Source organism: Arvicanthis niloticus, chromosome 2 (genome assembly GCF_011762505.2).
Source record: "Arvicanthis niloticus isolate mArvNil1 chromosome 2, mArvNil1.pat.X, whole genome shotgun sequence".
Classification (NCBI taxonomy): Eukaryota; Metazoa; Chordata; class Mammalia; order Rodentia; family Muridae; genus Arvicanthis; species Arvicanthis niloticus.
In genome coordinates this window covers 123,269,107-123,282,973 of record NC_047659.1, presented here as the reverse complement: position 1 = coordinate 123,282,973, position 13,867 = coordinate 123,269,107, and the positions used below count along the sequence as shown (strand labels likewise).

General features: G+C 42.7%; 1 protein-coding gene across 4 annotated transcripts in view; it reads right to left on the bottom strand.

The window, feature by feature from the left end:
* Positions 1 to 8,715: 8,715 nt before the first annotated feature.
* Positions 8,716 to 13,867, bottom strand: part of Mapre1 (microtubule associated protein RP/EB family member 1) — a 33,108-nt gene continuing 27,956 nt past the window's right edge. For 3 of the 4 annotated variants that reach the window (XM_076930032.1, XM_034495418.2, XM_034495419.2), the window contains exons 6-7: positions 12,408 to 12,560; positions 9,780 to 10,445 (exon numbers count right to left, since the gene is read on the bottom strand). In XM_076930032.1, the coding sequence (XP_076786147.1) occupies positions 10,389 to 10,445; positions 12,408 to 12,560 (210 nt within the window). In that variant the 3' untranslated portion in view covers positions 9,780 to 10,388. Of the gene's footprint in view, positions 10,446 to 12,407; positions 12,561 to 13,867 lie in introns of all 4 variants that reach the window. The other variant, XM_034495416.2, reaches the window with a different exon arrangement.

The window sequence follows — 13,867 nt, the reverse complement described above, 5'->3', positions numbered from 1 at the left end:
GTTGTTAGCCACCATGTGGTTGCTGAGAACTGAACTCAGGACCGCTGAAAGAGCAGTCAGTGCTCTTAACTACTGAGCCGACTCTCCAGCCTGGTTTTTGGTTTTTAAGATGAGTTCTCACGTAGTTCAGGTGATTTGAACTCCCTATATAGCCAAAGATGGCCATATATGACTTGCTACTCTTCCCTTCCACCTCCAAAGTGATGGAACTACGTATGTGTACCACCACACCCACAACCTAATTTTTAATTGGGGAAAAAAAAGGTTCATCACAATCTTTAAGATTTAAAGATGCCCCTTTGGCATGGGCAGGGTGGTTGGTATTGAGTCTTAATGTTCACAGAATGAAATAGAGGGTTGGCTCTGGTTGGCCATGTCTCCTTAGCTTCTGGAATCTTCTGCTAGTTAAGTAGGACACAGCCAGAGAAAAGACAAGATAGCAAAGATTCCCCTAAAGCTCTGGGCCCAGGGCAGGTCCTTTTTGCCTAAATTTAACATATTATACGAATTATAAGAGTAGGGGTGTTCTCCCCAGACAAGCAGGCCTTGTCAGAATGGAGATGAAGTTTGGGCTCCTTTTGGGGACAGGGGCATACTCCCAAGTTAAGAAGTCAATCTGGATTTCTAGGAGTCGAAGGTTAACAAGGATTGAAGACGACCACCAAGAAACAAAAAAGCCTACCTGTGACTTGTATGAAGTCAGAATGTATATGTATGCTTATCAGGGTGAGCTCTGTTGTTGGGCTAAACCCTTAGCTGACCTCTAGGGAATCAGAAGGACACTCACTCAGAGTTACCTAGCACACACAAAACCAATAGGCTCAGTCCAAATGACTACATAAAACCCGGCCTGGTGGTTGTGGTGGTTTGAAGAAGAGTGGCCCCCACAGGCTCATATACATGAATGTCTGGTTCCCAGTTGGTGGGCTGTACCTCTTTGCCTTCTGCAACTTATGGATAAGATTACTGCTCCAGAGCCATCATGCTGCCTGCCATGAGGGATAGGGAACAGCCCTCTAAAACTGTAAGAAAGCCTCAATTCAATGTTCTTTCTTGTAAGCTGCCTTGGTCAGTGTTTTTTCACAGCAATACAACAGTCACTAAATGTGTGAATGTCTGTAATTCCAAAATTTAAGAGGTAGGGTGGCAGGAAGATAATAAACTCAAGGTCACCCTCCTCTGGAGGCCTGCCTGAGCTACATGACACCATGTTTCAAAAATAAAAAAAAATAGCATCAGTAATGACAGAGGTAGATGGCATGCCTTGATGGGATGATAGAGCCATGTATAAATCAAATCATGAGAGGGAAAAAAACCCACAAACCCAGACTGCAGGACACAACTGGTTGTACTCACATCAATGGCATGCTGGATGTGAGTGGCACATACCTGTACTCCAGCTGAAGCAGAAGGATTGTGATTTTAAAGGTTTTTTTTTTTTTATATGTATATGAGTACACTATCTCTGCCTTCACATATATCAGAAGAAGGCTTCGAATCCCATTAGAGATGGTTGTGAGCCACCATGTGGTTGCTGGGAACTGAACTCAAGACCTCTGGAAGAGCAGCTACTGCTCTTAATCACTGAGCCATCTCTTCAGCCCAGATGTGTGATTTTAAGGCAAGCATGAGCAACACAGTTAGTTCCAGGACAGCCTGAGCTATGCAGAAAACCTACAAAAAGCAAAAAGGAAGGAAATGGCTCACTGGGTCAAGTCATGCTGTTCAAGACTGAGGACTTACTTGAGCTCAGATACCCAACATCCATGTAAAAGACTGATGACACTGAACACATAAAGGTAACCTCAGAGCCAGGCAGGGCTCAGTGAAGACAAGCGGATCCTGGGGCTCACTGGCTAGCAAGGCTAGCTGAAACAGACACCTCAGGTTTAATGAGAGACTATGGTGGTTTGAATATGCTTGGCTCAGGGGAATGGTACCATTGGAAGGTGTGGCCTCATTGGAGTAGGTATGTCACTGTGGGCATGGGCCTCAAGACCCTCGCCCTAGCTGCCTAGAAGCCAGTCTTTTAGCTGCCTTCAGAACAAGAGATAGAACTCTCAGCTCCTCAATTGCTGATGGGAGTGCAAACTTTTAAAGCCATGTGGAAGTCAGTATGGCAGTTCCTCACAAAAATGGGAACTTATCTACCTCAAGATCCAGCTATACCACTCTTGGGCATATACCCAAACGATGCTTCATCCTACCACAGAGACCTTTCTCAACCATGTTCACTGCTGCCCTATTCATAATAGTCAGAAATTAGAAATGACCTAGGTGTCCCTTGATGGAAAGATAAAGAAAATAAAGAAAATATAGTACATTTGCACAGTGGGACATTACTTGGTTGTTTAACAAAAATGATATCATCAAATTTACAGGCAAATTAATGAAACTAGAAAAAAGATCATCCTGAGTAATGTCACTCAGACTCAGATAAATATGGAATATATTCACTTTTATATGGATATTAGCTATGAAATAAATTATAACCAAACTACAATCCATAGACCCAGAGAAGACAGGTAACAAGAAGGGGACTGGGAGTCAAGGGGGACAACAAATGGACCTCCCTGGAGAGGAAAATATGCTTATGGGTAAAATGCGTTCAGGGCAGGAGGAGGGAGAATGAGTCTGGGAGGATTAGGTGGGAGACGGGAAGGGAGACGGCTTTGAGAGAGGGAATGGGGAAGGGCATTTGAGGGGCAGGATGAAATGAGTCCTAACGATACTCTGCTAGTCATAGACTGGTACCTTATTAAGCCATCATCAAAGAGCATCCTGCAGCAGATGGGAACAAATACAGAGTCCTAGAGCTGCACACTGTATACAGGGAGAGACCTGGGAACATAGTAAACAAGATGTCTCTATCAAATCCCTCCCCTCAGAGCTCAGGGAGTCCCACAAAAGAAGACCGAGTGGGAGAGATAGGAATGGAGGACACCAGAGCACAGTCCTCTAAAACAACTGGGCAGAGCTCCTATGAACTCAGGGAAACTGAAACGGCAAGCACAGGCCTGCGCAGGTCTGCACCGAGTGCCCTGCAGAGGCACTGCAGCTTTCAGTGTAGTGCTTTCACAGGACTCCTGAATGTGTGAACAAGTGGGTCCCTTGTTTTTATGCCCGCCCTTGTGGCTCTTTTACTTTATCCTTAGTTCATCTTGTTCAACTTCTATATGATGGTTCTTGTTTTCTTGTTATACTTTGTTGGGAAAAAAGAGAGATGTATTTAACCAGAAGACAGAGCATGAGCCTGTGGTCATAAACTGAGGCAAAGCACCAAATGGGACTACGATATTGTTCAATGGCAAGAGAGACCACTCAGAAGAAATGGAAATGGGCTTGGAGGCACAGCTCAGTGGAGAACACATGCCTACCATGCAGGAACCTTTGCATTTCAACCCAGAACCAAAGAGGAAAGAGGAACAAAGGAGAAATGAAGGTGGGGGAGAGGAACTTGAAGTCCAGAGGGAAGGAGGAAACAGGCCATTCAATTTATATTTAGAATCAGAGAACAAGTAAGATCTTAAGACATGCCCGCTGCTTTAACAGACCCAAAAGTTCTGTTCAGAATAGACAAGAGAGGGGAAAGATTGAGGAGGTACAGATCAGAAGTGGGAAGTGGGGGCACGGTAGCACAGGAAGGGAACAATTGACTTGTTACATTGTAACTGGTCAGCATTCAGTTGTCAGGCAGATGGCTCAAGGCTAAGGACAACGTCCCAGAAATGAAGAGAGACTTCCAGTTCCCACTCAGTCCCAGAGTTAGGCCAATGACTGAAGGCCAAGGTGTCCTGTTCGAGGGCATTCACCCTGACCCGATTTGATCTCTACAGCTAAGCTTGACCCAGACTGCTACCAGTTTTCAACTCTCACTTCATTTGTAACCTCTTGGCTGAGATCCCTTAGTTGGGGGCAGAGGGCTTCTATTTGACCAGAGTCAACCAGTCAAATTTAGTACCAGGAAACTGAGGAAATTACACACACACACCAAAAAGGGGACGTCAGAATCTAACCCATAAACCAAACACAGCCATTTTTTCACCCAATTTGAGACCTTTTATTAATGAAATTGAGCTCACAGAGCATGACAGCAGAGCCCCAGGACAAATGTGAATACAAAGCAACCCACAGGACAAGCACTGGCCAGAGAGCCTCCTCCCTCTCAGGGGCACCAGGGAGCCCTACGGTAAAGCAGCCTCTCCAAACCAAAAAGGCCAACTGGTTCTCCCAGTTCAGAAAGCAAATGTCACAAAGGCTCTCTGACACAAACACCCCAATTTCTGTATCAGCCTGTTATTTGAGCATTGCATCCGAGATAGGGGATGACCTGGACTTGATATTTTCATCACCCTTCACCATGGCAGAAATGCTGGAGCCAGCTGGTAAAAGGTCTTTTAAGCAAGACTTCTGCTAGGACCATGGATTCCAGATCTTTGCACCAGAGTGTAAGGAACTGAACATGACCAAAGTGTCAAGACACCACCACCACTACCAGACAAAGCTTCTCTCTTGGGCCTAAACAGAGAACATTGACACAGCCAATCAACACACACATCCAACATACTGCTGGATAGGCAAGGCCCCATGGATGAAAACCATCAAATAGTTTGGCTAGGTATGCAGAAGCTGGAATTTTTTTTTCTTTTTAACTTGCAAGGGGTGTGGTGGAGGGTAGAGAGTTGAATCCGTGGTTAAGAGCACTGATGGTTATTCCAGAGGATCCAGGTTTGATGCACCTACATGGTGACTCATAGAAGGCTCTTAATTCCAATTACAGCAAATCCAATTCATGCCCTATTGTATTCTGCCTCCTTGGGTACATGTACATGATGCACAGACATATATACAGGCAAAACACAATACGCATTAAATAAAAACTGTGTGGCCTGTGTATGTATAGGGGAGTTCAGGTTGGCTCGTGTGGAGGTTTAAAGGGTAACTATCAGGAGCTGGCTCTTCCCTCCACCATGGGTTTCAGGGATTGAGGTTGGGTTGTCAGATTTGTACAACACACACCTTTACCTGCTGAGCCATCTCATCAGCCTGAAACTAGAGATTTTTATAGTAAAAACAAACAAACAAAAAAAAAAAACCCACAAAATTGATGTTTCTTTTTTCTTTTTTTGGGGGGAGGGGGGTTTTGTCCCTATAGAATGTTGTTTTTATGACAGTTTCTAATTGTCCAATGACACACACTAACTTAGTGGTAGGGTTTTTTAAATTATATCCTATTTTCACTGACTAAACTGTCAGTATTTAATATAGCTAAAATACGACAGGAAATAATTTTCCCCTTCTCTGGAAGAAAAAACGGGTGGGAGGAGAAACAGACTTGGTTACAGTGTATTCATTTTAGTAAAAGCTCAACAGAGTCAAAATATAATCAATAACAAGTTTTTTAAAAATATGGGAAAGCATATAGAAGGAAAATCTAGATAAATCTCAGCACAATGATTCAGGAAAAGTTCAAAGCCTACCTGAGAAGAATTCAGACAATACAACCTAGAGAACACCCTTGAAAACATGATCTAATCCAAGGGCATGCTGATCACCAAAAGGGCCCTCAGGTGGGCAGGAACCATAGCAGACGCAGACCCTCAGAGACACCTCTTCATGCACATTCAGCATCATCAATGTTCTCCCCTCACTGTGGACTCTAAAATGCCATAACTTGATCTTTCAGCTATGTAACTTGCCAAAATCTTTAATAGGCAAGCCAAGCATGGTGGTGCACACCTGTAATCCCAGCACTTGGAAGGCAGGGCAAGTGGACAGCTGTGAGCTCGAGGTCAACCTAATCTACATCCCAAGTTCAAGGTCAGCCAGGGCCACATAGTGAAACCCTCTCACAAATGAAATAAAATTACTGAGGTGTGAGGTGACACAAACCTGGCATCTATACCCATCTGTATAAAAATAAATAAATAAATAAAATAAGCCACATAGCTTATCATCCTCAAAAGCAGTTGAAAATTTTCAAAATTAAACAACACTCGGGGGCTAAATACATGGCTTGGCTGATAAAGTATTTGCTTAGCAGACATGAAGCCCTAGGTTTGATGGTGGGCATGGTAATACATGCCTATAATCCCAGCATTCAGAAGGTGGAGGATCCAACGTTCAAAGTCACCCTAGAATACATAGTAGGTGCAAGGACAGTCTGGAATAGATGAGACCCTGCCTTAAAACAAGATTTAAGGTTCTGGATTAAGGAAACTAGAAATGGGTCTCTAAAGTTAGACCCACTCACCTAGACAATCAAATTAATGAAGCTACCTGGCAACAATGTTACCAGAAAGCCCCTAAACTACAAGAACATTAAATCAAAGAAGAAAGAAAAGATTGACCTTCACAAGTTACAAGTAGGCAGCACTAAAGCCATCTAGGTCAAGGGTTCTTGCTATGGTCAGTTCAGTAAAAGCACAGAATCCTCTTGATCTTTGAAAAAAATCCTACCCAGCTAGTTAGAACACAAACACTATGAAAAGAGTCAGTAAACATAATGAAGATACATGAATATCATGTTGTTTAGTTCTGAAATTTTATAAACATCACCCACAAAAAGTAACAGAAATGAAAAATAGCCAGTGATTCATGGACAATGGTCACAAGCTATCATTTAGCTTGGCTGAAAGCAGTTCCTTTCACTCTCCCTGCTGACAACAGTAAGATTTGGGTCACACACATACTAGCAAGCTAATCTGGCCAGGCTTGTCAAGTTTAAAGCCCACAGCCTGATTTGTGAACTAAGCAAACCATGAATTATGGGAAAATCACCCAAAAAGCTCCTCACACTAACACTGCTGTAACCTTTAAAGGAACACTTCCCTGAGGAGACCCATGGTTACAACAAAAGAAAGCTGCTTCTGTCCTCACTGTACATCCTAGAGGACAATTCTTGAATCATGGATGGTCTTTTTAAAACCAGTGAACTGGGAGTCATCAAGTCCTCATTTACAAGAAACACAGCATGTCTTTAGTCCTTCACCTGGGAACAACAGGATGAAAACTGCCTGAAGACAGAGGAGCTTGATGTCACCAACCACCAAGCTGACAAACAGCCAATAAAAGAACTCAGTATTTCTTGCAAAATACCCAAAGTCATGCTCTGAATTTTCAGGCCATAAAAACCCTTTTCTGTTTTTTTTTTTTTTTTTCCTCTAATCTATAAACAACTTCTGGCTATGAAATAATGCAAAAAGTCTCCTCTGATCCAAAAAAACATGCCAAGTGGGAGGCCCTTCAGCCAACACCAGAGCCCTTGATTTGCAAAGGAAAAAATAAAGAGTTGGATTAGAACCCTCACATCTGATGTCTCACTGAAACACTAAGACTTAAAGCTCCATCTAGGCAGGGCCCAGGTCTAAACTGCCTGAGGGGCGTATTAAAATGCAGATTCATAATCTCCCAACTCAAGAACTTCTAGGGATGAACTTCTAAATGTTCTACACCAAACACGCTCCCAAGAAACTGGGAAGAATCAATCCTGAATCCCTATCTATCTGCAGTAGCCTGTTCCTCAACATACCACAGACCTGGCCAACAGCATGTTCAAAGCTACACTGTCACCCTAACCTGAATTAGTCACACTAAGGCTTTATACAGCTAAGCCAATGGATACAGACTCCACTTCATCTCTTACCTAGTAACTCTCAGCTGACAACACCCAACATACATGCCCTCAGGGTGTCTTCTTAAAAGATGAAGAATACGGATATTGCCAGATTCTTCTCCAAACTGGGACTAATCTGGAATGGAATCATGCCATCAACCTCCAGGGGTAGCACTGAGTATAAACCTCACGAAATCACTAAACTCTTCTTCCAGAACAGCCATTACTGTAGGTACTCTCAAGATTAGATGAATTAACCTTGAATAGCATTTCAAGACACAAAAAACAGGAGCAGATCACATTTTCAACTCATTTTTAAAGGCGTAGAACTTTACAGAACAGGAAAGAGGCAACAACTTTACTTTCCAGTGTAAGAGTATACTAACTGACTTTGTAAATTCATTTTCAGGACAAGGAAACAATTACCTCCAATTAAATCATCTGCCAAATATTGTCCAGCTGCATGCCTAACAGCTTTAAGCAGCTAGGTCGGGTTTTTCTGCTTCTGTGAGGAAAACCTTCTCAGGGTAACAGGAATTTAAAACAATGGAAGACTAAAAAACGTAACTTTTTTTTTTTTTTAAAGAAAGAATTCAAAATAAGCAAGTTTAAGCCAGGCATGACGGCACACACACACATAATCCCTAAGCCAGGCATGACGGCACACACACACATAATCCCTAAGCCAGGCATGACGGCACACACACACATAATCCCTAAGCCAGGCATGACGGCACACACACACATAATCCCTAAGCCAGGCATGACGGCACACACACACATAATCCCCCTGGTCAAGAGGATGAGGAAGGGCTACAACAAATCTGAAGCTACTCAGGATGACAGTAAAAGCCCTGCCTCAAAAAAACAAAAGGAGGGAGAAAGGAAAAGGAGGGGAGGGAGGGGAGGAGAGAGGAAAAAGGAAGGGGAGAGCCAGATTGGTTAGCTTGAACAAAGTGAGGGATTTAAAAGATTAGTCCTACTTCAGAAAGCAGGAATGATTTCTCTTCTGCTGAGCTCAGCTGAGGATGGTGCACAGCTGCCTTAGCTCTAGAATTAAAAGCTTGTATCGGAGGCAGGACACATTTCAGAAGACAGGACACTCTTGAAATACAGACTTTTATTTAAAAACTGTTTAAAGTAGAAAAAAAACCCTGTCAAGAAAGACCAGGTGGAAAATGGTTTCCCAATAAAATGGAATTTGGGGGCAACAGAAGTCTGAAAGGCCACAGAGGAGAAACAGCACCGCTGTCATTTGAACAATGGCTAGTTACTTGCTTTTTTTTCTTTCTTTCTTTCTTTCTTTTTTTTTTTTTTTTTTTTTTTTTTTGGCATTGTTAATCACTGAATCTGGATTTCCCTCTGAATTCCACAGAGCATGCACTACATAACAATCTGTCATAAAATACCTGTTTTCTACACACAGCGTAAGACAAGCTACCACCAGAAACAAATCAATACAAACACATCAGGGCTGAACAATCTCAGTAGTGGGTAACACATTTTGCAGAGTTCTGCCAAAAAAAAAGGAACTGAATAGGCTGTGGGTAAAGCAAATGAGGGAGAATTAAGGAATGAAGTATTTTAAATATTAATATTTCAGTCATGGTATTGTATATTCTTTAAAAAAAAATTTTAACATTTAGTAACACACTAGAGAATTTTATCTCCAAAAAGATTAGTGCACTGGCAAAGTACTCAGGTGACAATGGGGAGCTGTGATCAGCAGACAGCGAGCACCCTAGCCTCACAGAGCTCAAGGTGACACTGGCCTTCACTGATCACTCCTTTGCCAGAGGTCCAGAAAGAACTTGCAGCACGATCACCTGCCTGCTGTATTTACAACACTCAGCAGCAAACTTAAAAAGCCAGAGGAGTTCCCAGAGGTCAAAGGGAGCAGAGAAGAGAACGTATTAAATGTAAACTTAAAAGACAGTATGCTGGGACTCAATGCCCATTCAAATCCCAGAGATGTGGGCAGGTCCCAGAAACACAATACACAGGAACTTGGGAGACAGTTTGAAAAAAATCAGAGGACAGCTCGCTCGATGGACAGCTGAGCTCTGAGCTTTCGCTGCAGGGCTGAGACACCCTCTAATCACCCAAGCAACCATGCTGCTTGCTTTTATAGCAGGGATGCAACTGGTCAATGACACAAAATGGCTTTACAGAACTTTTCAAACTTTACTTCTGGGCCAAAGTCTACATTACATCTGTAAGATTCAAGCAGCCTTAAAAGGCCTACGACAGCAGGTTCCAAAGGGTCTAAAGTCTGGCCCTTCCTTCCCAGACACAATGTCAGACACATAAAATCTCCTGTCATGGTATACTTTCTATGTTGAAATATGGAAGCATATTTTAAATACTCTTAAGGCATTTATTTATTAAAACGTTCTCTGCCAGAATTTCACATTAGATTAGAATTCAATTCAGTCTTTACACTTCTGAGGTTGTCACCTCTTGTATCATAAACCCCCTTCTCCATTAGTCAGTCAGTGTGATCAGCATCCACATCAAGAGCCCCATGGCTGGCCTCTTGTTCCCCTGGCGAACCAACTAGATGTTAATACTGCTCTGCTACAAGGCAAAAGCTCCTAACTCAAACTCATCAGAAAAGGTGAGACTTCTGCAAAGTGCACTTTGAAGAAGAGGTACTTTTTGCTTATGAAAAGAAACCAGTGAATCCTCTAAGATTAATAAAAGGGAGTATTTAACAGTTAAGCACATGATTTGGAGTGAAGACTTCGGATGTTGCTCTGCTGGTCCAGGCTGCTTAATACTCTTCTTGTTCCTCCTGTGGGCCCCCTTCATCAGGTATCACAAAGCCTTCCTGTGACACGAGAAAATGAAAAGAGAGGAAAGCTATTACTCAGCCCAGTGCTGGCTCCTCCCTCGCCTCACTGACCTCATAACTGAAGCCTCACATCAGGCAGTCCTCCCTGTCTCCCACACACCTGGCACTTAAGCATGACCAGGTGACCACTGTTGTATTTCTTAGACAATAGTATCCATTTCTTTTTTGTTTTGATTTTGTTGTTGTTGTTGTTTTTGTTTGTTTTTTGAGACAGGGCTTCTCTGTGTAGCCCTGGCTGTCCTGGAACTCACTCTATAGACCAGGCTGGCCTCAAACTCAGAAATCCACCTGCCTCTGCCTCTCAAGTGCTGGGATTAGAGGCCTGCGCCAGCACTGCGCTGCCCGGCCTTTGTTTTGATTTTTGATATAAGGTCTTCCTATATAGCCCTTGCCTGGCCTAGAGCTCAGTTAAATATAAACCAGGCTGGCTTTAAATCCACTGTCCTGCCTCTCTGCCTCTACGTGCTGGGTTTAAAGGGATGTCCACCACACCCAGCAACAGCACCATTCCTTAATGCCAAAAACTATACATATTATTCTCACAGCATTAAGAAGTAGTGAATATTTGTATCTAAATGTATGTTTAAAATGTGTATTCCCTCAAGTCCAGGAATGGTGGTTTACACCTGTAACATCAGCTCTCAATAGTAAGTAGTAAGTAGACGGTCATAAGGCTGGAGCTATAGACCTGAGTTCTGGGGTACCTCAGAGTAGAATGAGACCCTATCTCAAAAAACTCCTAACAGAGCTCCAGTAGCAAAACACTTAATGATACACAAGACAAAACTGGATTCAATCCCCAGTTGCATAAACAAAAACAAAAAGTAAATGACATTTAAGCAAGCAGAGTAGCATGGACATGTAATCAATCCCCAAGCGCAGCATGTGCAAACAGGAGTCCAAAGTCATCTGCTACAGAGTGAGTTCAATCCCAACCTGTTAGGAAAGCCTTGATCAAAAACAAAAAAATCGGGGGTAGGAGGGACCAAAATAAAAACCTTTAGTTGCCAATCAATTTCAGTATCCTAACCTGAGTGCCACAGCTCATACTTGTAATTAACACTTGAGGGGCTGACGCAGAGGAACTGCTAAATTCAAGGTTGGCCTGGGCTATCTAAAAACAGAAGGCTTAGTAGTCTGCCCGTATCAACTCTGCCTTCAGATATCTTTGTTATACTGAACACAAGTATTGAACCAAAGTACCTGTAACAGTATGACAGAACTGGTCTAGTATCAATGTTGGCTGAGAAGCCAAGAGCAGGGCAGACTTGGGGGCCCTCCCCCTGTTCACTGTATAGCACAGAACAGCCACACCGCTCTTCCATTAAAAACCCATCTAGACTTGTCTTTTCAACTCAATCTGTATAACTTAAATTAGTTGAGATGTCCTTTCAGTGTAAGACCAAAGACTCCTATATCATCATCTTCTCGTTATTGAACATGTGTATAGTATGACACAGGCCTTGTGAGGTATGCATAACTACAAATACTGTTAAACAGTGGACACGTTAAACATAGGGGAAGAAAATCAGTCTTTTCTGATCAACTAATGTCATGATTAAAGGCTGCATAATAAACATGAATCCAAAGAAAATTACAAAAGGAGCCAGGCAAGCTCCTGGGAGATGCAAGGCCTACCTTGGCATCTATGGGCACAAACATCAAGGACCAAGAACATGCCAGCAGTCCTAATAATAGCAACAACACCTCCAGCCAAGCTGCAAAGGTCAGGTGGTCTGTAAACTATAGAAACTGGGCAAACCAGTCACTTCCTGAGCTTATTGCTTCCTCGAGCAAAGATAGAGGGACTCTAGGCTAGCTAGGGAAGATGTTCTGTGGCTACCTTGGAGGGAATCAAAAATGAAATTTTCTGGTAAACCCTACATTTCTTTCTTAGGTGGCAGAATAGAAAGAAACTCTCTTCAGGTAAACACGTACATCTGTGGCATAAAGAATATCTACAATCCTCTGAAGTACAGGGTCATTTTCCCCCTCATTCTCCTGGCAAATCAGTTCAATGTTCCTTAGCTTTCCGAAGTAGAAGTCTCTCTCCTTCTCCAAGTCTTCAACAGTAAGCTTCAATACTTTGACCTGTACAAGATATTGAAAACAGTGAGCACTGGTGAACCAACAAAATATCAAACCCCAAAATGATATGGTCTTTGATCAAAATAAACATAAGCAAAATTCCAGTTCAGTTTAATGTCAATTTTCTTCAGCCTCAGATAAATAATATATACTGGTTCATGGCAGTCTTGACTCTGAGTTCCCAAGAAAGGGCAGACTGCAAGACTACACCTTAGAGCTAAGCGTAGTAATACACGCCTTCAATTCCAGCACTCTGGAGGCAGAGGCAGCTGTTCTCTATGAGTTTGAGGCCAGCTTGGTTTACAGAGTGAGTTCCAGGACAGCTAGGGCTACACAGATAGGCTACCCTGTCTCAGAAAAGAAAAAAAAACAGAGAGAGAGAGAGAGAGAGAGAGAGAGAGAGAGAGAGAGAGAGAGAGAGACAGACAGACAGACAGACAGACAGAAAGACAGACAAAATAGATAAAATAAATAAATCTTGTGGCTGAAGAGATGGCTCTTTGTATAAGAGCACTTAGTACTGTTGCCAAGGATATGGGCTTAGTTCCCAGCACCAACATGGTGGCTCACAACCACCTGTACTTTATGTAGAATACAGTGCTGTTCTCAGCCTAACAAACCTATCTGGCTCCATTTCTCCCATGTATCAATAACTACAAATTCAAATGCTTTCAGGGCAGCCAGACAGAACATGTAACAGAACCTGAAGAGAGCTTGAAATCCTTCATATTAACTTTTTAAAAAATGTATTCAGGTCAAGAGCCAGGTCTATTGGCAAACATCTATAAACCAACCACTTAGGAGGCTGAGGTCCAAGCTAGCCAGAACTACATGAAACTCTAGCAAAAACAGAAGGGAGGAAAAAAAAAGACATATATCAGACCAAAGTGTTTCTGCAGCAAGTACAGAGAAGCTGGGTATGAGTATATGATCCTCACTTTCTAGGATCAAGAAAAAAACTGACTGATTAGTAGAAAGTCAGCCTCCCGACCTCTCACACTTGACAGAGGCCCACAACTACCCAGAGCTCTGAGCTTTCTCTTCAAAACCACAAGCTGTCCAATCTCAACTACTGAAACCTATGGCACTGGCCACCCAAACCAACTCACCCTGGATGCTTGCAAGAAATGACATCTCCCAGAGTCTAGTTACACATACCTCTGCAGTATGCAGGGCTCTCACTTTCTACGACCTTTATCAAGGATTGGATCACAGACTAGCACCAAACAAACTGTCTCTAACTTCTTCAAGAAACATGTACAGGCCCAAGCAAAGTCTTCTATGCTTTGAAATTCTCTCCAATGTTTACA